General features: G+C 42.2%; 1 protein-coding gene across 1 annotated transcript in view; it reads right to left on the bottom strand.

Annotated features, from left to right (window-relative positions):
- CACNA2D4 (calcium voltage-gated channel auxiliary subunit alpha2delta 4) overlaps positions 1 to 22,093 on the bottom strand; it is a 414,350-nt gene that overhangs the window by 257,301 nt on the left and 134,956 nt on the right. Inside the window, exons 14-23 of the mRNA XM_082253648.1 lie at positions 21,596 to 21,673; positions 20,453 to 20,533; positions 20,147 to 20,221; positions 19,612 to 19,698; positions 18,563 to 18,634; positions 17,982 to 18,043; positions 17,796 to 17,863; positions 12,094 to 12,139; positions 4,248 to 4,345; positions 546 to 639 (exon numbers count right to left, since the gene is read on the bottom strand). Of these exons, the coding sequence (XP_082109774.1) occupies positions 546 to 639; positions 4,248 to 4,345; positions 12,094 to 12,139; positions 17,796 to 17,863; positions 17,982 to 18,043; positions 18,563 to 18,634; positions 19,612 to 19,698; positions 20,147 to 20,221; positions 20,453 to 20,533; positions 21,596 to 21,673 (761 nt within the window). The remainder of the gene's footprint in view (positions 1 to 545; positions 640 to 4,247; positions 4,346 to 12,093; positions 12,140 to 17,795; positions 17,864 to 17,981; positions 18,044 to 18,562; positions 18,635 to 19,611; positions 19,699 to 20,146; positions 20,222 to 20,452; positions 20,534 to 21,595; positions 21,674 to 22,093) is intronic.

Here is a 22,093-nt window from a genome sequence, read left to right as displayed (position 1 = left end):
AGGAAAAAACAAAGGTGCACAGCAGAGGACACAGGCATCTGACACTCCTGGATGTGTTGAATGCTAAAAAGGCTTTTGGAGGCTGCAGATTCAAGACAGAAGGGAGGTAAAGAACATGGGTTGCAAGAGAGGTGAGCGGTCTTCTATTGCATCTGTGTGCCAATTTTAATTTTTTAGAGACCTGACAAGGTCTTTTTAAACCAAACTTGCTACAAGACAACGGCTGGTGTTGCTGATTTTTTGTCTGGAAATGGCAGTTGCCTGGCTGTGTATGACTTCAGGAGTTTCAAATCAATGACTGAAATGAACATGCAGCAAATTAAAGTTGGGATACAAGGGCTTCTTATCTCTGTACTTGTTCAAAACAAGGGCTCAAAGTATTGAAGTCACTTGAACAACATAGCAATCTCCTGGTTTCTCTCAAGACAAGATTCTGTTACAGATACGAAAATAACGTTTGGCAAATGCAGCAATGAAACAGCAATACTTTCCACAGCAGGTTGTTAAGAATTAGGTGCAGATTTGCAATAACTTTTATAACTCACTTAGACGTATTAAGCTCCACCTGCGTCCAGTAGGCTTCCAGTGGTGCAGTGACCACAGCATCAAACAAAACTTCCTTTACTAGCTCCTCATCACCTGCAAGAGAAGAAAAATGAGCATCATAAGAGAAGACCCCTTTCTTTTCCATCTAAGAATACATTTACAGATGAACCTACCCTCAGTCTTGCACAATAGTACATGCCCCTCTTCTGTACTGAAATTGCTTACTCTGATTTCACTGCACTCTGTGAGCTTCTCATAATGTACATTAGAAGCTGCAGTAAGTCACATAGAACCTGCCTCATTATCTGGCTGGAGGATATCCAGCATCATCTAGTGCTTTTATCCCCAGTCTGAATCTCAGTTCTTGCAATCAAGAAGGCTCAGAATAAAATTACCATAGGCTGTCTGCATGCAAATATACAGTATATCCTACTTAAGAATGCACACTCCTTCAAAACTGACACCCACCCAACAAAGTATTTTAATACTATAATACCTCCTCCCAAGAGCCAGTCTACTGCCTACATCAGGGCTGAGAGCACTTATAAGGAGTACTAAGGCAGGGTACCTTAACCATATTTGCCTACATTGCACAAGGAAGCACAGAGACCCAGTGATCATACCTCCCAACCGTCCCGGATTTGCCAGGATCATCCCAAGATTTCAAGTAAATTCTGATGTCCCACAAATCTGGGCTGAGTCCCGCAGTGGCACTTGACTCCACTAATCCCTCTGGCAGGTGCGTGCCGCTGCAGACTGTAGCTGGCGAGACTGAGACTCAATCAGTGCTCAGCAGCACAGTCTCCCCACCTCCCCCATGCTCTCCCACCCCCCGGTTCTACCAACAGAGGAGGAGGGAGGCTAGTTCTACTCCACCTCTTCCTCATGTCCTCCTGTACCTGCCCACAGCCCCCCGGCGTACATCCAATGCTGTGCCTGTGAAGGAGTTGTGTGGGTGGGAATTTTAAAGCAGCCAGAGCACACAATGTCTGCCTGAGCCTCGGGTAAGTGAACTCTCCCCTCTGTCTCTTTCTTCCATGTCTCATAGCGTTCTTGCTTTCCATGTCCCATAGTATTCCTGCCTTCCCTGCCCCATAGTGTTCCTGCCTTCCATGTGCAATAGTGTTTCTGCCTTCCATGTGCCATAGTGTTCCATCCTTCCTGCCTTCCATGTGCCATAGTGATCCATCCTTCCTTACCCTTCCATTGCAAGTAAAAAAAATAATGAAATAAAAATGACATAAATCTTTCCCCTAGTTTGTAGACACGATAACCTTTGCACAAGCCAATCAATAAACACTAGTTGGGATTCTTTTTTACCCAAAATATGTAGCAGAATACATATTGGCCTAAAATGATGAAAAACTTTGATTTTTTTTTATTGGGAATGTTTATAGCAGAAAGTAAAAAATATTGTTTTTTTTTTTCATAATTGTCACTCTTTTTTTGTTTATAGCGGAAAAAAAAAAGATTGCAGAGGTGATCAAATACCACCAAAAGAAAGCTCTATTTGTGGGAAAAAAAGGACATCAATTTTATTTGGGGGACAGCGTCACACGACCACACAATTATCAGTTAAAGTAACGCAGTCCTTTTGCTTGATAACGCATTGTCATATTGCAAAAAATGGCCTGGTCATTAAGAGCCTAAAACCTTCCGGTCCTTAAGTGGTTAAGGAAGCAGTTGACATTTTATAGGTAATGCAGCCATTCTATTTGCTGGGGACAGCACCACATCATGGCACCGCCTTGCCAGAGCAACATCACCAGCTCCAGGTAAACCAAGGGGCTGGAAGTTTCTTTGACCAATAAAACATCTGTCTAATTTCACACGGTCCAATTTTTTTTTTAGATATTTCCTTTAATAAGGCCCAGTGCAGTGCAAGGATGTGTGTGCAGAGGTTGGGGTTGTGGTGGACATCCTGTGAAAGAGACCTGAACTCTGTATGTAGCATACCCCTGAACTCTCTAACATCCTCTAACAATTCTCTGAACTCTCTAACAATCTCTAACTCTCTGTGTAGCAAACTTCTAAACCCTACACTCTGTACATAGCGAACTCCTGAACCCTACACTCTGTACTTAGCACACTCCTGAAACCTGTACTCTATACATAGTACACCCCTGAAACCTTCCCTCCATACATAGCGCACTCCTGAACCCTGCACTCCTTACATAGCACAACTCTAAAACCTGCGCTCTGTACCTGGCACACTCCCGAACGCTGCATTCTATACATAACACACCCTCAATTGCTACACTCTGTACATAGCACACTTCTGAACTCTGACCTCTGTAAAGAAGCACACTCCTGTAATTTGCACTCTGTACATAGTGTATCCCTGAACCCTGCTTTAATGCCCTTTTAAGACCACTCCCCCCCCCCACTGTTAGGGCAATTTAGCCACACCCCCCATTCAATGCGATTCGGTGGGGGCAGGGTGGCGTGGTTGGGTTTCTGCATGTACTGTTTTATCTGAGAAAAAAGCCCTGCATGTAACTAAATGGATCAGAGACTGAGGCACCACACTCAGAAATAATCATATGGATAAAATTCCATTGCAATATAATAAAAGATCCAAGAGCCAATGTGTTTCAGGGGCAAGAGACCAATCCCTTCATCATGGCTAGACCCCCTTCATAAGTCTTTGATCCGATTTGATATTGGGATAAAGTCATTGTCCCATGTAAAACATCCTAAGAAGGTTGCATAATTGTAAGATTCTGGTACCTTCGGTACCCTTCCAGCCCATTTCTTCCGCATTGCGTTCCACCATTTAGGTAGGTGGAACGCATATAGCTACCTGTCCCTTTAATTTTCATGACGTCATCACTAGGCGCCGCTCTGAGCGGCTATTTCAATCGCCGGCTTTCACTCACAAGGTGTTCGTGCAAGCCACCTGTATGCAGCTATACCTGACGCTACTTGATCCTGTATCTCGCTACCTGATCCTGTATCTCACCTTCTGATCTTGTATCTCGCTACCTGATCCTACCGCTTGTTATACAGCCTTGTCTGACGCTGCCGAAGCCTCCAGCTATTTCCTGTATCTCGCTACTGATCCTGTATCTCGCTACCTGATCCTTACCTCATTACAGGACCCCTCATCTCTCTAAACCAACTAGTGATAAGTACCCCACGGGGGATTCCTTCCTATCAACTTACACTATCTACTCTTGCATACTAAAGACTGTTGCTATCTATGCATTACTATTTCTATCATCTGCACTGTTACATAGATTGCTAGCTCTTGAGTCTACTACCATCTATATCCTTGCACTGAGTTAGCAATTCCTGTACACTTCATCTGCTGTCCCCTACCACCTGTTATTTGTACATGATTGCTAACCTATCTGCATACTATCTATCACCATCTGCTAACACTCCTGAACATTACTATTGAGTGCCTATCATTGCTATCACTACTCACGCCTGTCCTTTCAGCACATCACCTCTATACTATCGTATACAACCTATCACTCCAGGAACATCTTATCTGAGTGCCTGTATATTTGCATGCTGAGGCAGGCTGGGCCACAATGATGAGTCTGGAGAGTTGGATATGGTGATTCAACACATCTCTACACGACTACTGAGTGGAAATTCTGCAGCTGCAAATCCAGTTCACTAAACAAACGCCGGAGCGTTACAATAATATTGTTCTAGTGATGTCAGTAGGAGGACAGAAAGGTGTCACTCACACTCCAGGTCCGGATCCTCCCCCATCAGGAAACGGGTAACAGCTTGCAGCTGGTTCAGTTTCCGGTGATCGGGGTCAATGTCCGTAATACAGTAAATCCTGGGGAAGAAGATGCAGTCATATGACATATTAACTACTGTTGCTGGAAGCGCAATATCAACTTGTTCATATTGATTAACAAAGCTTGTGATCAGCATTACAAAAACAAAGTAGACAATGAGTGAGAATTTGAAATAATATAGAAAAAAACTAAAAAAAATTAGAGGGCAGCCTTAAGAATGCTGGTTCTCAGCTTTTAAAGGCCTTGTTCACACAAGTGTACTTAAAGTGGTTCTAAAGCCTAAACATTTTTCTACCTTATTGCATTCACTTGATCCAGTGCTGTGCCCCTCCGTAGCGACTCTGTCTTTTCTCGCTGCTCTTACTGGCTTGGCTGAGGCAGCGGAAGCCATTGGTTCCCACTGCTGTCAGTCAAATCCTGTCAATTAAAATCTGAGCCACGCTGTCTGTGTCTATGGATGCAGGCAGCTCAACTCGGGATAAAGCCCTACAGGTGGTACACCATAGTAGTAAGCCGCTTCCTATGGGGAACCACTGAAGAGGAAGAGCCAGCAGAGCAGCAAGGGGACCTGAGAAGAGGAGGTTTGGGTCTGCTCTGTGCAAAACCATTGCAAAGAGCAGGTAAGTATGGCAGCATGCTTGTTTTTAAAAAAACAATGACTTTACAATCACTTAAAGCTTACAGCCATGTGAGGGCTGTGTTTGCCTGCAAGGGATGCACAGGTGTTCCATTCATCCGCGTACAAGCAGTCCCATTCATGTCAAATAGGATGCAGCAGCTGCTCCCAATTTAATATCTGTGTGGGTGCGAGTGCATGTGGGAGACAATGTGAGTTCAGTGACATGGATGTTAAATTGGCAGCAGTGGCTGTGTTTTGGAAAAAAAATCAGCATTCTTGTTTGAGGTAAAAACTGCTATTTGGTACACAAAAAAGCAATAGTCATTTGCTGACCAATAACCTCAAAGTAACCCCTAAACCCAAAAGGAACTGTAAATTTCATCCTGAAACCTAACCCGGAATGTAACCCCTAAAACAAAGCTTACACCTTAGTTGAAATGTAATCTACCTCACCAATAAATACTATTATTATGAAGGAAAACACTAATACAGTGATCCTAGCGGAGGATCACTCCCCTCTTAGAGGAGGGGATATCTAGTACAATCTCAGTATTTGCAGATGATACTAAACTAAGCATGCCAATATCTTCTAAGCAGGATGTGGAAACCTTACAAGCGGACCTGAACAAAATAACGGGGTGGGCAACTACATGGCAGATGAGGTTTAATGTTGAAAAATGTAAAGTAATGCACTTGGGGGCCAAAAACCAGAAAGCAAGCTACTCACTAGGGGGGGAACCTCTGGGTGAGTCTAGGATGGAAAAAGACTTGGGGGTACTGGTAGACAACAGGCTTGGCAGTGGCATGCAATGCCAAGCCGCTGCAAGTAAAGCCAACAGAATACTGGGATGTATAAAAAAGGGGATTCACTCAAGAAATAAAGAGATTATTCTCCTTCTCTACAAGACTCTGGTCCGGCCACATCTGGAGTATGCTGTCCAGTTCTGGGCACCGGTCCTCAGGAAGGATGTGCTGGAACTGGAGAGAGTCCAGAGAAGGGCAACAAAAATAATTAGGGGAATGGAGGACATCAGCTATAAGGAAAGACTACAAGCACTGAACCTATTCTCTCTGGAGAAGAGACGATTGAGAGGGGATATGATATCAATGTACAAATACTGTACTGGCGACCCGAGCATAAGGAACAAACTATTCAGAGAAAGGAGATACAATAAGACACGTGGCCACTCACTAAAACTAGAGGAAAGGCGGTTTAACCTTAAAATGCGTAAGGGGTTCTTCACTGTAAGAGCAGTAAGGATGTGGAATTCTCTTCCACAAGCAGTCGTATCAGCAGGGAGCATTGATAGTTTCAAAAAACTGTTAGATGGGCACCTTAGAGACCACAACATACAGGGGTATACAATGTACGGTTAAAAGCAAACACACACACACATCATAGGTTGAACTGGATGGACTGGTGTCTTTTTTCAACCTCACTAACTATGTAACTATGTAACTATGTAACTAGCAGTGAAAATACTATACCTTAAAACATTCATATTACAGTAGCTAAGACACCTATTTACAACATGCCAGGTTATTGGTGCTTAAAAACAGTAGGAAATGATACTGGTAACAAAAGCAAAATTTTCAGCAAAAGTAAATTTCGAGTTAAAATTGGAAAATATTTAAGGTATTTAATGTTTTTAATTGCTTGCTGTGTTTCCATTATCGTGTTAACCTAAAAAGATATTCTCTCTTTGATGTCTTTATGTCAAACATTCATGCAGTTATCATTATATGCTGAGCAAATGCTTTGATAAAACTCATTACACCTAAAAAGAGTATCACTTCATGAAGGGAAGAACAGTAAAACTGCAATAATTAGACACCACTGTCAAGCTGGAAAGTAAACCCTGTATATGAAATATGAAAATATGCTTCCTCCCATGTACATACTTTTAACTTGTTGCCGCCCACGTAGCAGATACACTATATTATGAAAAGTATTGGGACGCCTGCCTTTACATCCACATGAACTTGGCATCCCAGTCTCAGTCCTTAGGGTTCAATATTGAGTTGGCCCTCCCTTTGCAGCTATAACAGCTTCAACTATTCTGGGAAGGCTGTCCACAAGGTTTAGGAGTGTGTCTATGGGAACGTTTGACCATTCTTCCAGAAGCGCATTGCACTGGTCCAAATCATTTTCTGGAGGGGGGATTCTGGTGTGTGGTTGTTTTTAGGGGTTGGCCTTGGCCCCTTAGTTCCAGTGAAAGGAACTCTTAAGGTGTCAGCGTACCAAGACATTTTTTGACAATTTCATGCTCTCAACTTTGTGGGGACAGTTTGGGGTTGGCTCCTTCCTGTTCCAACATGATTGGGCACCAGTGCAACAAAGCAAGGTCTATAAAGACATGGATAAACAAATTTGGGTGGAGGAACTTGATTGGCCTCAACCTCGTTAAACACCTTTGGGATAAATTAGAGAGGAGACTGTGAGCATAGCCTTCTCATCCAACATCAGTGCCTGACCTCACAAATGCGCTTCTGGAAGAATGGTCAAACATTCCCATAGACACACTCCTAAACCTTGTGGACAGCCTTCCCAGAAGGGTTGAAGCTGTTATAGCTGCAAAGGGTGGGCCAACTCAATATTGAACCCTTTGGACTAAGACTGGGATGCCATTAAAGTTTTTTTGTGAATATAAAGGCAGGAGTCCCAATTTTTATGTTAATATAGTGTATGTGCAGTGGCAAATGGCCACACGTCACTGCATCGCTGGGTGGGCAATGTTTCTGTACTGAGACTGTTCTCACTGTCCACTCCAAGCAAAGGGAACAAGCTGTCAAAGACAGCTGTTGGTCTGGACTAACGATTGGTAGCTGGTGGGACCAGTTGCCCATCATCTGACCACTGTGACAGCCAATCACAATAGTCACATGATCACCTATCCTTCCTGCTCCCTAGAATTCTGAACTTTTTAAAGGGATGCCAGGGCTGGGCCATCCCCAAACCAAAACCCCCCTACTCTCCTGTTTGTGGGGGATCTCCTTAACTAGACATTTCCTAGGGAGACACCCATGTGCATGCTTTCAACTGGAGCTGTGCGTGTCTGGGAGTGGCATGGTTAATGGAAGACCTGGCAGCTGTGACAAGGACAGCAATTAGGTGTTTGGGGATGGGAACAGGGGGCAGGGGTGGATTTGTACAGGAACATTTTTTACCTTCGTTCATTATATTTATATTATTAAAGAGCATTATTATTAGTATTGTTTAAATATTTTTATTACTTTAAAAATGTGTGCATATCCTTAAGATATCCCCATAGCTGTAGCTGCTAATTCCTGCTTTTCATAACAGTCAGTGGGATGAGGTGGAGGGGGGGGGGGGGGTAATACATCAGCTTCCTTCTAATCGCAAAAGTGAAAGAGCAAGTCCCTGGAACCATTTAGATGTGCATATTCTAGGGAGGGAGCTGGCCACTTTATAGTGTGTACTTTAGCTTTTAAGTATGATCATCAGCTGCTTAATTGCATGCTATCAAACTTCCATATAATGTCAAAAAATGCTGCGCCACTTGAAACAATAATATCAAAAATGATGTGAGTGTAATAATGTAAATATTATATTTATAATGGAAAAAATCCCAAATGATACATGTGTTAAAGAATCACAATAAAGTGCAAGAATTCTGTGCAAAAATGGCAATTACAAAAAGTGAATCAATGTGATATTGTAAAATTCATACTAATAATAAAAATAGTCCCATAAAATTCATTATTAATAGATCCCAATAAAGTGCAAGAAGATTGGTGCAAACTACAGATCGGAATAAGAAAGTGCCTGTGCCTCAACAAACTATCTTGCGTCAGTGCACCCCTTCACCATTGAATAGATGGCTGCTCACCTCCATGTCTGACCCTTGCATTACCAATGGGTCAGAGCGCAGTTCCCTAGTGGGGAAAGATCCAATGGATGACAATTCTTCAATTGCAGACAGGGCCTCACTCGGGATGTATCCAAAAACGATCCCAGGACAATGTAAAGAGAAGGGGACACAATCTAGCAATCTAGTGCTCTCTGTACACTATTTTATTGTAAACAAGATAGAAACATCCACTTATATTAGCGGGCACATTCAGCTGTGCGGGCTTAAACAGTTCAGTAGGAAGCATACAATGGAATGGCATCCGACAGCAGGCTCCGCCCCTATACACGTTGCATCATCCGTTGACTTCGTCAGTCACCCCAACTGTAATTGCTGTTTTTGCACAGAATTCTTGCACTTTATAGTGATTCTTTAACACATGTATCATTTGGGATTTTTTCCATTATAAATATGATATTTACATTATTACACTCACATAATTTTTTACATTATTGTTTCAAGTGGCGCAGCTACTTTTTTTGACATTATATGGAATTTTGTATGCAGTGAAAACATACTTAGTGATAGCGGCCTAGTGGGACACTAGTTTGGGTGACCTGGGGGGCCCCAAGAAAGTCCCTTAATTTTCAGAGATTTCCTCTCACTTCCTGTTTGGCTATGGGGCAGGAAGTTAAGGGAAATCTCTGCAATGGGACACAGATGGCGAAAAAAAAATCTGACAGGAGTTATAACCCTCCCATAATCTATCCAAAATTAAAACAAAAATAAGTTTTGCCTATAGTTCTACTTTAAGGTAAATTACCAGGTTCCCTTTATAACAGGCACAGTAGGCATTCAGTACTGCATTCCCTAAACTAACACCAGAGCCCCAAGAAAATGGTATTTCCAGTAATGGGGAATATAAGACTTCTCACTATCTCCTGCTCCTTCAATATAGCACTTGGTCCCTAAGTGGCCAATTGCTGGGTCAGAGATTTGTCTCATGAGGACAGGGTTTGAATCTGGGGGAGCCACATGTAGCTATGTAAACTGCAACTTTATTAGAAAGTCAGAACTTAGAGGAGTTTGAGGTGGGCCTGTGCTAGATTGGGGTGGTGGGGAACAACATGGATGGTAAGTACAGGATTTTATTTCTAATGTGTTTGGCAAAAAAATTAACCTTTCATTTTTTTGTAATTTAAAATAAATAAAAGTTTTATTATATTGGTGTAGCACCCTCCTAGTCAGGTACTAGGTAAAAGCATTGGGTTGCTTTCCTGCCTATCAGGGAGCAGGATTTCTAGTTAGGCCTGTTACATGTATCCAGGTGTGATTCACTTGGTCTGAGGGAGTATCCCCACTGTATCCAATAGGGGAGCCTGTTGGACAGTGGAGGAAACCTAGCCAGTGACACACAGGCTTTTGTGGCAGTCTCAGTGGGAGGGCACAACAGTGGTACATCCTGGGATTGACCATAAAAGCCAAGGGGACATGTGACAGGGGGTCTTTGGGCGGGAAGCCAAGTCCCAGAAGGAGGGCATGGCTGTGTCTCCTTCTGCAGCTGGGAAAGGTGATCACAGGCAGTCGGCCTGGTGAACCTGAAGGTGTTGCCGAATGCGGAAATCCAGGGGATGCTGACAAGAGGAGTTTGGAGGCAACGGTGACACTGGAAAAACAGTGTCCGTAAGTACAAAGGAACTTGCCCAGGGGTCTGCCAGGAAGGGGACCACTCCAGAAGCTAGAGTCAGTGGACAGGTGTCAGCACACCAGCATTGAGAGTAAAGGGGGTGCCAGTTTCAGAACCCCGAAAAGAGTAACAAAACAAGAGCTTTTCTAAACATCTTCCCCTTAGTGGCAGGGTGAAGCAGCAGCCTTGCCGCACACACTACAGGTAGTTGTCCCAAAGATTGTGCATAGTTCATAGTTGGAGTATCCCACTCATCCCTTCTCCTATCCCAGTTCCAAATAAAATACACAAAAAAAAAAAAAAAAACCCCTGGACTGTTTACTGACTGAGCCAAGGACTTAAAGTGTTAAGACTTTGCCGGTTGTTGCTAAGGGTAACCCAGGGGAATCCGCTTCAAGCAGCTCTCAAGGAAGTAGTGCTACATTGGATTCATCTGTTTACTATACTGTATGTATAAGTCTTTGTCTTACCAATAAACATTTAAAACATGACAAAGAATTCCCACTATGGGTTAGCAGGTAAGGTAAGTCTAGGATTTTATTTCTAATGTGCACCTTTTTTTATATATATTTTTTTTTCAGGTAAAAAGTTTTTTAAATTAGGTTTTAGATTTGTTTTATCTGTTCACTAGATCAGGTCTTCCCAAACTTTTTTGGGCCGAGACCCACTTCTGAATACAGTTATTTTTCGGGACACACTTGCTTGTAATGGAATATTGTAAAGCGTTACAGAATTTGTTGGCGCTATATAAATGCAAATAATAATAATGCATATTTTAAAGGGAGGGGGATGTTAAATTAAAAATATAAATTTACTACTTTTCAATTTATTGTTGAATACACTTACCAGATGTTCTAAGTGATGGGGTCAGAAACCTGTGGCATGTGTGGCATATAAGCGGAGTTGTAAGTAATCAGCACCCTCATAGACAGTATAAGGCAGGCAGAGGACAGAAATAAACCACCCCAGGACAGTTATCAGCAGGCTATATGGCACTCGCCCTCCTTCCTCTTCCAGCGGTCCACAGAGCCAGTTCGTCTCTGTCCGCTATAGCTGAGAGAATCCCAATGCCAGTCTAGCCAACACCGCTGCCACCAAGAGGACAGCGGAGCTGGCTCTGCACTCCATGAACATATCCTACAGAACAGTCCACATACGTACTCACTGATGCAAGTATCCTCCTCGTGGGAAATGCCGACCAGCCTCCATAAACTGCGTGGGTGGGGTCCTGAATCCATCGCGATTTGACAGCTCTGGCTCTCTGTGATGTGTGCGGGCTTGAACAGCACAATTTAAGCGGGCCAGCTCTCAGTTATTTCAGGCTCAGCGCGACCCACTCAGATGCAGCTCGTGACCCACCAGTGGGTCCCGATCCACAGTTTGGGAACTCCTGCACTAAATGTATAAATCTTCATCTTATCAATTAACATGAATGCTTTAATGTTCTGTTTGTCTAGTTAAAATCTCAGATGGAACTGCCTAGCAAGTGTACAAATTGCAGTTTGAACTATTGAGGGCTGTAAGAGGGCAAGTGGCCAGAAAATAGATAAAAAATGTGAAAAAGCCTATAGCTCCACCTTCTGAATATATAGAAGACTTAAAATCTACTATGCATTTCCTTTAGGTTGATATTGTAACAGTGTCACCCTGTGCGAAATCTCCACTCACCATTCATTGGCCAGGGTCAGGTCAGGGTGGAGGAGGTCATGAAGTCCTGAAAGATAAAAAAAAAACAGTGAGATGCAGTGAAACAAAGAACCAAAATAAATGTGCCTTATGTTGGAATTAACACACTACAGAGCTTTCTCTTCTCAAGGACTCCTTGAGGCCTTGTTTCCACTTTCCAGCAGCACTCTATTTCCTCTTGGTATTACCACACTCTCTCCATTTAGTCTGTGCTGTGCAGAGTTGTGCCATTCTTAGTTTTTAGACGGGTCAGGCATAAGCTGTAGCAGCACCCCCACCTCCAATTGTCATTAATATAAACACAGAAGTGTTAAGGCAGAAAAAAAGAGCACATGGCCCATCAAGTCTGCCATTTCTTATTTTTGTCTGTGTTGCACTGCAAAAAAAGATGTAGCATGACCAAAATGTTGTCTGTTGATGTGCATTACAGTCTATTTATTTTAAATCAGTGGCTAATCCAATATGCCTCAATGTACAAAAATGCAGTGTGTCCTAGTGTGAATGAGCCCTGATTATTGATTGACTTACTACCTCTGCTGGAAGTGTTTAAATGTTTCAGTCATGTCTCTGGGGTCATTTTATCTTATCAATATATTTTTGTAAGTGATGTCTCCAGAACTGGACACAGTATTCTAAATGAGGTCTAACTCAAGATCTTTGTTGGGAAATCAGGACCTCTTTCCTCCTGCTGGGGATCCCTCTAGTCATACCTAAAGACCTACTGTATATAGCGAAATCAGGACCTCCGTTCTCTTGCTGGGGGTCCCTCTAGTACAACTAAAGATTTATATAGGGAATCAGAACCTCCCTCCTACTGGGGATCCCTGTAGTCATAACTAAAAATCTATATATGAAAATTATATGTATATATATATATATATATATATATATATAAATGTATATGGGGATCCCTCATAGAAATGACAAAAGCTCTATATAAGGTAATTAAGGACCATCTTCCTCCTGCTGGTGATCCCTCTAGTGATAAATAGGAAAACCAGGACTTCCTTTCTCTTGCTGGGGGTCTCTCTAGTATAACTAAAGATTTTCAGTATCTAACAAAAAGTGAGCATACCCCTCACATTTTTGTAAATATTTTATTATATCTTTTCATGTGACAACACTAAAGAAATGACACTTTGCTACAATGTAAAGTAGTGAGTGTACAGTTTGTATAACAGTGTAAATTTGTTGTCCCCTCAAAATAACAACACACAGCTATTAATGTCTAAACCACTGGTAAAAAGAAGTGAGTACACCCCTAAGTAAAAAGTGCAAACTGGGCCCAAAGTGTCAATATTTTGTGTGGCCACGATTATTTTCCAGCACTGCTTCAACCCTCTTGGACATGGAGTTCACCAGAGCTTCACAGGTTACCACTGGAGTCCTCTTCCACTCCTCCATGACGACATCACTGAGCTGGTGGATGTTAGAGACCTTGCGCTCCTCCACCTTTTGTTTGAGGATGCCCCACAGATGCTCAAAAGGGTTTAGGTCTGGAGACATGCTTGACCAGTCACCCTTTACTTCTTTAGCAAGGCAGTGGTCGTCTTGGAGGTGTGTTTGGGGTCGTTATCATGTTGGAATACTGCCCTGCAGCCCAGTCTCCGAAGGGAGGGGATCATGCTCTGCTTCAGTGTGTCACAGTAAATGTTGGCATTCATTGTTCCCTCAATGATCTGTAGCTCCCTTGTGCCCCAGACAATGACACTCCCATCACCATGCTTGACTGTAGGCAAGACACACTTGTCTTTGTACTCCTCACCTGGTTGCCGCCACACACGCTTGACACCATCTGAACCAAATAAGTTTACCTTGATCTCATCAGACCACAGGACATGGTTCCAGAAATCCATGTCTTTAGCTTCAGCAAACCAATTTGATGCAGTGTGCGGCGTTTGGTCTGAGCACTGACAGGCTGACCCCCCACCCCTTCCACCTCTGCAGCAATGCTGGCAGCACTCATACATCTATTTTCCAAGGACAACGTGCACTTAAAGCGGCCTCGGGGGTGAATTTTAGATAAAAATACCCCCGGGACAGTCAGGGCTAGTGCAATCCATAATGGATAGCCTCTGTACTGTTCCGGGTCGCACTTACCTTTTAGAAGAAATACTTACCTTTAAAATTTCTTCTCCAGCGCTGCCATCTCAGGTGTGGGCAGCTGAAGCCAGCGCGTCCTCTTCTGCCTCTTCGGTGATGTCGGAGTCCCAGAATGCCCTGCACCGGCCCCGCTCGTCACTTCCGGTGCAGGCGCGGCATGCCTGCACAGCTTCTGTGACGAGCAGGGCCAATGCAGGCGCATTGACTCCTAGAAGCGATGACGTTCAGCTCCCAGGAGTCATCGCAAGCCGGAAGTGACAGCGCGGGCCGCTGCCGCAGAGGGAGGAAGTGGAAGGAAGGTGAGTATACTTTTTTCAAAAACAAGGTAAGTGAACAAAAAAATTTGGGAGCATCCATTTCTTTTTCAGGTGACCCTCAGCAAGCGGATAGCCCAAAATCGATTTTTTAGATTTTGAGGCCGGAACTCCGCTTTAACTTCTTTTGTCGACCATGGCTAGGCCTGTTCTGAGTGGAACCTGTCCTGTTAAACTGCTGTATGGTCTTGGCCACCGTGCTGCAGCTCAGTTGTACGGTCTTGGCAATCTTCTTATAGCCTAGGCCATCTTTATGTAGAACAACAATTCTTTTTTTTTTTACATCCTCAGAGAGTTCTTTGCCATGAGATGCCATGTTGAACTTCCAGTGACCAGCGATAACACCAAATTTAACACACCTGCTCCCCATTCACACCTGAGACCTTGTAGCACTAAGGAGTCACATGATACAGGGGAGGGAAAATGGCTAATTGGGCCCAATTTGGACATTGGTCACTTAGGAGTGTACTCGCTTTTGTTGCCAGTGGTTTAGACATTAATGGCTGTGTGTTGAGTTATTTTGAGAGAACAGCAAAATTATCACTGTTACACAAGCTGTACACCCACTACTTTACATTGTAGCAAAGTGTAATTTCTTCAGTGTTGTCACATGAAAAGATATAATAAAATATTTGTACTCACTTTTGTGAGATACTGTATATATCTGATTACTTTATATATAGAGCTTTTGTCATCTCATGGTGATGACAAAAGCTCTATATAAGATAATCAGGACCATCTTCCTTCTGCTGGTGATCCCTCTAGTGATGACTATAGGGTCTATATGGGGGAATCAGGATGTCCTTCCTCCTGCTGGGGATCCTCTAGTGCAGTGGTTGTCAATGTAATGTATGAGCTAAAGGATCACCAAAGGGCCGCTCATAATGTTCAATATATATAATGCTTGAGAGGACTGCCAAAAACTGGAGACTTATTAGAGGAATAGAGGAATCGAGAGTCAGAATGTGCGGACATGCTCTATTGTAGGCTGAGGATATCCTGCAGAAGACAATACAAAACTGGGAACATGAGGCTAGTAGAGATCAATACTATTGCCCTAATCAATGTTCCACTACAGACTGCTGAGATTCGAGGGCCGCACATCAAATACCAAATGGCTGCATGTGGCCCTTGGGCTGCAGGTTAGGAACCAGGGCTCTAGTGATAACTAAAGACATATATAATGGAATCAGGACCTCCTTGTTCCTGCTAGTATTCCCTCTAGTGATAAATAAAGACCTATATAATAGAACTGGGACCTCCTTCTTTCTGCTGGTGATCCCACCAGTGATACAATAACAAGACATCTTTCAGTAGAGTTGTGACAGAGCAAAGAACCACCATATGTTCAAGGGATCCGCAGACTACAGTTAGGAAATCTCTGCTCTGAGGCAACCATTATCAAATGAAAATTTGTACTTACAGTAAGTATAAGTGCACACAGATGTTTAACCTTTTCAGCACTCACACCTTTACACCCTTTATGAAATATATTTACTTTTTTCAAATTTCTGGCACATGCCTATTGCTTTACTAATAATTTTGTTATTACTTATCATACTGAAGAAATACTTATATTTACCAAAGATTTGTTTGGGCAATATTGTTGTGCAAAAATTATATTTTTTATTCAATGTATAGGCAAAAAACAAAATCAAAATATGATGCTAAAAATCAGATAAAGTGCACCTACATTTATTTTTTTTTATTAAATGTGTCTGTGTTGCCATTGATGTGTTTGTAATTCTAGCCTTTTCATGTTTTATTGCTTCAATTTCAGGTGATCCTGACCCATGATCAATGATCCATGCAAGCATGGGCGGGTTGTATAGCAGCTCCTTCCCAGATAGATTTACAGGATGCTGTGCAACACATTGCGTGCCTGTAACTTTGTGGCCAGTTAGGCACCCCACAGCCCCTGCCCAGCCCTGGAAGCAAAGAAGACAGATGGGGAAGGTATTTTCCCACAATGTGTGACATAATTACCTTGTCGCCCACTTTGTAAACTGACAAGACCGCACTGTGCAGAAGAGCAAGCTTAAGTAAGGCTATGCAGTCACAAGACCACCTAATATTATTAATAATGTAGCACCATCCTAGGTAGGTGCTAGAAGAGACAGTATAGTTTGTGGGTCTTTCTGCTTAGCAGAGAGAATGCAAGGTAAATTTATTTTGCTCTTTGCCTACCAGGGAGCAGGATCCATTGGTAGGGTCTGCTCATGGTGCTCAGATGCAGCTCAGCTTGTCTGAAATGTCTCACACTGGTCCAATAGGGAGGCATTGTGGACAGTGGGAGGAAACCTGACAAGTAAGGACACAGGCATTGTTACAGCCCCGGTGATTGGCAGAGGATGCATGCTGGGATACTGTATAAATGCCAAGGGCACATGTGCTTGGGGGTCTTTCAGCTACAGAGTTGTCATGCGGCCTCAGGTGGTCGACCTGAGGGCCTGAGAGTCAGAGAGAAGCTTAACCAAGATGTCCTGCAGAGCTGACTGGAAGGAAGACACTGAAAAGGATCTAATTTTGCCTATAGTGAGTACAGATCTGTGTCATGGGGCCTGTTCTAAGAGGGCCATACCTGCAGCTAGAAGAGTCAGTGGATGGGTGTCAGTCAGGGGGATGCTAGAGACAGTCCTTTAGAGAAAGTAGCTGCATCAAGTCTGCTGTTGAAGAGAGCAAGAAGACTTAATTCTTCCATACAAGTGGCAGTATGGTTAAAGCAGTGCGTCTGCTTCCACAAATAACCGGGTGAGGCTGAGTGAGAGTTGTCTTCATCTACTGTGAATAGTTCAGTTGGGAGTATCCCACTATTCCCATCTTCCATCCAAGTCCCACAATAAATATAAAACCCAATCCCCTGGACTGTTTATTCAGTAACGAGCCACTGGGAGTAAGGATGGATGTGTGAAAATCTCCTAGTGACTGTCTGCATGTAATCAAAGGGAAACCCAAGAAGTCAACACACAGCAAGCCCTACGGGCACAGTGCTACAATAAAAAGGTACAAAAAGTTTATATTTGAAACATCTAAATGCAATCATGGTAGACAAACACTACTTCAGGCATAACTCTGTGCTTTTCTTGTATTGTATTCACATACATTTTAAGGTAAGAAAGAAAGGAACAAGTTAGTTAGGTCTGTTTAGGGAGCAAGCATTAATAAAAAATTAAATAGGGTTTAAAAAATGAAAACTATGTTACAGTTCTAAACATTTAGAAGCATATAAAACACACCAATAAAATGGTTATATCATGGACTTCTTACCCTCCTCCAGAGACGTGTTTCCGATAAGGATGTATTCACCATGTCCTCGAGTCAGAACAACCCCAAGACTGTAAAGGGAGCAAATCTGGATCATTTATGTTTTCTTTATCAGTTTTGCATACATTGGCTGAAAGTGGAATCCACTAAATTTGAAGCATCCATGAACAACAGTTTATATCTTCTCACCTGAAAGGAGTCTCACTGATGTCTGTGTAAAAGTAGTCACAGGTCATAAACAAGACACGCTTCTGTAAAGACAAGGCACAAGTGGCATTTATTGAAATTATGCATTTCAAAGACTTCTATATTGAGAGTTGACACCGTTGCTGCTCTCTGCCAGCTCAAATCCAGAATTCTCTGTTAGCATGCTGTTTATACAGACAAAAATGCAACAACCATTACCGCATACTGTATTATACTGTCATTAGTAATTCAGCCACTAGGTGGTAGTGTTGTCTACTGCTTTTATAATGTAATTCGTTTTCTAGTGGCACAATGTAGTTATGTCGTAATTTTCTGTCTCTGAATTCCCGTTATTTTCCAAAAAAACAAAAAAGGCCTCAGCCATGTGTCCAGCACCATCTTGACTGGTAAGATCTGCCACAGCCTCTTTGTCCAGCAATAAAGAATTTGACCTGGCTGGTGCTAAAAGATCGCAGACACTAAAATTCCAGAACAAGCAGCATTGCTATGTGGAGGCATGGCATGTAAACGGTTCCTTGTCCACGCCAAAGCACAAGCACCAAAAAGAGTTTGGATCCACTTACCCCCTTATCAACGGTTACTTTTACATCCATGGCGAGAGTTCCTGTCTCTCCATTTATCATGGCTGTTCGAAGCTGTGTGAGAGAAAAAAACAAAAATTTAGGTCACGCCAAAATGCAGCCATCAACCCAGATCTCAGGGAAAAATGAGTACATCTGCCCACATCTCAGGGACAAATGAGTACATCTGCCCAGATCTTAGGGAAAAATGAGTACATCTGCCCGCATCTCAGGGAAAAATGAGTACATCTGCCCACATCTCAGGGAAAAATGAGTACATCTGTGCAATGCATGCACATTTTTTTCCACTTTAAAATTTCTGTAAAAATGTTGCAAGAAGAGAAGCATACCTGTTGATCTTCCTGAAATCAACTGCGCTCCTAATTTCTTGTATGGGCTGACAACAAAGTGCTTCTGCTACACCTAAATCACAGGCAGTGTTGTCAGTCCAGCATGCTGGACTACAGAACTCTACCCACCCTCTCAGTTCCTCTCCAAACGCTTACATTAATATCTTTCCCAGCAAAATATTGCTACTGCTGCCTTGATTTCCAGGAGCCTGCCCACATCTTGTATGCTGGGAGTTCTGGGGATATTCCATTGTTAATAAAAACTGAGCTATGAGCTGCTGCCCCTGCAAAATTTTTTACAGGTTTGGTGGTGACATCACAGAGTAATAAAAGTTTTTTTCTAGCTATAAGAATGAATTAAAGGACACAAATAATTCTTTGGGGGATGGGGGGGGGGGGGCGGTTATACCTATACTAAAATCCTTTCATAGGTTTTTTTAAAAAGTCAAACTTAAAATACACTTTGCATAAGGTGAGTGCAAGACCAGCAATAGATCAATATTTAAACCTGAACTACGGGAAACAAAAAAAAAATTATTTGAATATATCCTTCAATCTAAAAGCCATGTAAATCTTTAAATGCACTCTGTGTGCACCAAATGCAAATCCAGTTACCCATGGACTTCGTCACTGTGCTGCACATAACATTTAAACACTCAAATATAATTATTTTTATTCAATCTTTGTGATTTTATCACTTACATTCTCATCTCGATCCTCCCACTCTACCTCAGACAGATCCACACTGTTGTAGTTCGGCTTTGGCCTCAGTTTTTTGCCCTCTTTATACTTGAAAATAAATATAAAATGACAATTATGGGTGTTTTAGTTAAATCTAATATTAAAGATTAGGTCCAGACAGCATGAGAAAAGGCATCAGTAAACTACTAATACTATCCAGCATACACTGCAACTGTGCTAAAAACAGAATGTTCACTTAGTGCCAATGTGATGACATTAGTAATCATTTAGAACCAATGTATTAAAAAATACACTGTCATGAGGTCATGTGATGAATTTACTGCCAAAGTTGGATAAGGTCACATAACCTCTCAGGGCCAATGCAGTGAATGCTGTCTGGATGATGTTATCATGTGATCATTCAAAATCTATGTACTGAATACTGACAGTGGGTTAGTGTTACAAGAATTTTCTCCCCAGTATGCTGGATAAAAAATGATAAATAGATATTTTCATAAATTCTTGAATTCTCTGTTGGTCAAGCACAGGTACTCACCAGTGGGCGTAAATCAGGGTGTGACAGTATGTAGCCATTGTTTGTGTTCAGAAAGGCATAACCATGGACGCCAAGCTGAAAAGAAAACTTCTAAAGTCATTACTATTCTCAAGAGAAGTTTCACTTTGTATTTTTAAAGCTAATATTTTAAATAAGCCACATGGTGAGGTGGCATTTCCACTTTCAAATTAAAATTGTCAAAGTGCAAACAGCTACAGAGATGCCATTAATAATACCACCACCAGGTGGTGCTGCAGACACGATGTAATAAATGACTGGGCATTAGAAGTTCAGGTAGGAGCTCACCTTGTACCTGGGTGCCAACTTCAACAGTTCCCGTAGGGGGACATCCGACCCGACAACCCCTAAAAGGATCCCCTCTGATCTCTGCAAGAATGGGAGATGCCTGGTCAATAATCAATGTATCATTACATAATAATGGCTCATGGCAAATGCAGCAGTGATGATAATAATAATTATACCTGTACTATATAATAATTATTAAGCTTGTTAAGTTTACTACAGGTTTATTTCAGATATTATTCAGCACACACATTTTTATATGCATAAAAATAAAAGCGGTATTAAACTCAAAACCAAAAATGTATTATATTGCAGCTTACCAAACAGAAGTGGTGGCTGCATTAGTTTTGTTTTTAGGCATTTTTCCCTCCTGTTTTCACCTGCTGATCTGGCCAGTAACACACCTCTTGTATTGGAGTGACTACACTCTGGACGAAGGAGCAGAGGGGCACATTTGGACAGCGGCAATGTTAAATTAGCGGGGGGGGGGGGGGGGTGTTAGGTGTACGACTACATTTCAATACACCAAAAAAACCTGCAAGAAAGTTTGTTCTTTTGAAAAACAACAGACTTACTGGTCACAACACAAGGTGAAAATAAGGGTAAGCCTAAAAAAAAAAAAAACTAATGCAACTGTCACATCTAAGAATTAGCAATCTGTAATATAATAAATGTTTGCCTTTATTATATATAATAACTAATAGGGTCTCTTCTGTCAAAAAAAAAACCCTCAGCAAATTAAAAAAAAGATGACTTTAATACCACTTTAAAGCAGAACTGAAGTCTAAAATTAAATTTTTTTTAATTTTAGACTTAAACTTTTTACTGAAGAAGAAGAAGACGCATGCAAAGTATTTTCTGCAATAATATAAACTTACCTGCATGTTTGCAGTCTCCTTTGAAATGTACACTAAGCAGTGCATACGCAGCTCATGCGCCTGTCCACTGGGATGAATAAACACCTGCACATGGAGGCAGATTAAGCAGTCCCCCTATACAGACAGCGGGGCTGTTCATTAAACATCCCAATTTTTTTATTAATTTTCCCAGCACAGGTTAGAGGGTGACTGGCTTCTAAACTTTTGCTGTGAACTTCATACATCCACCCCAAAACACCCAAGGTCACATGACCACACAGAAACTTACAGTCTCATTCTTCTTGCTGAAAACCGGCATGGCTACTGTGGTCATGAGCAGCAGACTCTGGGCCTGAGAGGCGAAGAGCTGAAAGAAAATCGTGAAATGAAGGCAGCCAATTATGTTTTTGTCAAGAGAAGGATAATAACATCTGATTGGCTTTGTCTACAGCAGTCACAATGTATGTTTTTTTCAGTTGCAATGTGACCTTGCTTAAAATTTTGACTACTCCAGGAAGAGTCAGTTTTCCTAACATAGGCCCGTTCTCCTTGCATGTCATAGTCCTCACCCCACCTAGGAGTGTCTAATTATTCTCTGTGCTGGCCCAGCTCCTCCATCCCTACCCTCACCTCCCTACGTAACCTTTTATGTGGGGGGTAGGAGTGTAGTGCAATACTTTAGAGCAGTGATGGAGAACCTTGGCACCCCAGATGTTTTGGAACTTTATTTCCCATGATGCTCATGCACTCTGCGGTGCAGCTGAGCAATATGGGAAATGTAGTTCCA

The sequence above is a fragment of the Pelophylax lessonae genome, assembly GCF_965119305.1.
Source record: "Pelophylax lessonae genome assembly, chromosome: 4".
Classification (NCBI taxonomy): Eukaryota; Metazoa; Chordata; class Amphibia; order Anura; family Ranidae; genus Pelophylax; species Pelophylax lessonae.
Note: the sequence above shows the minus strand (reverse complement) of the source record. Positions and strands in the feature narration are given on the sequence as shown.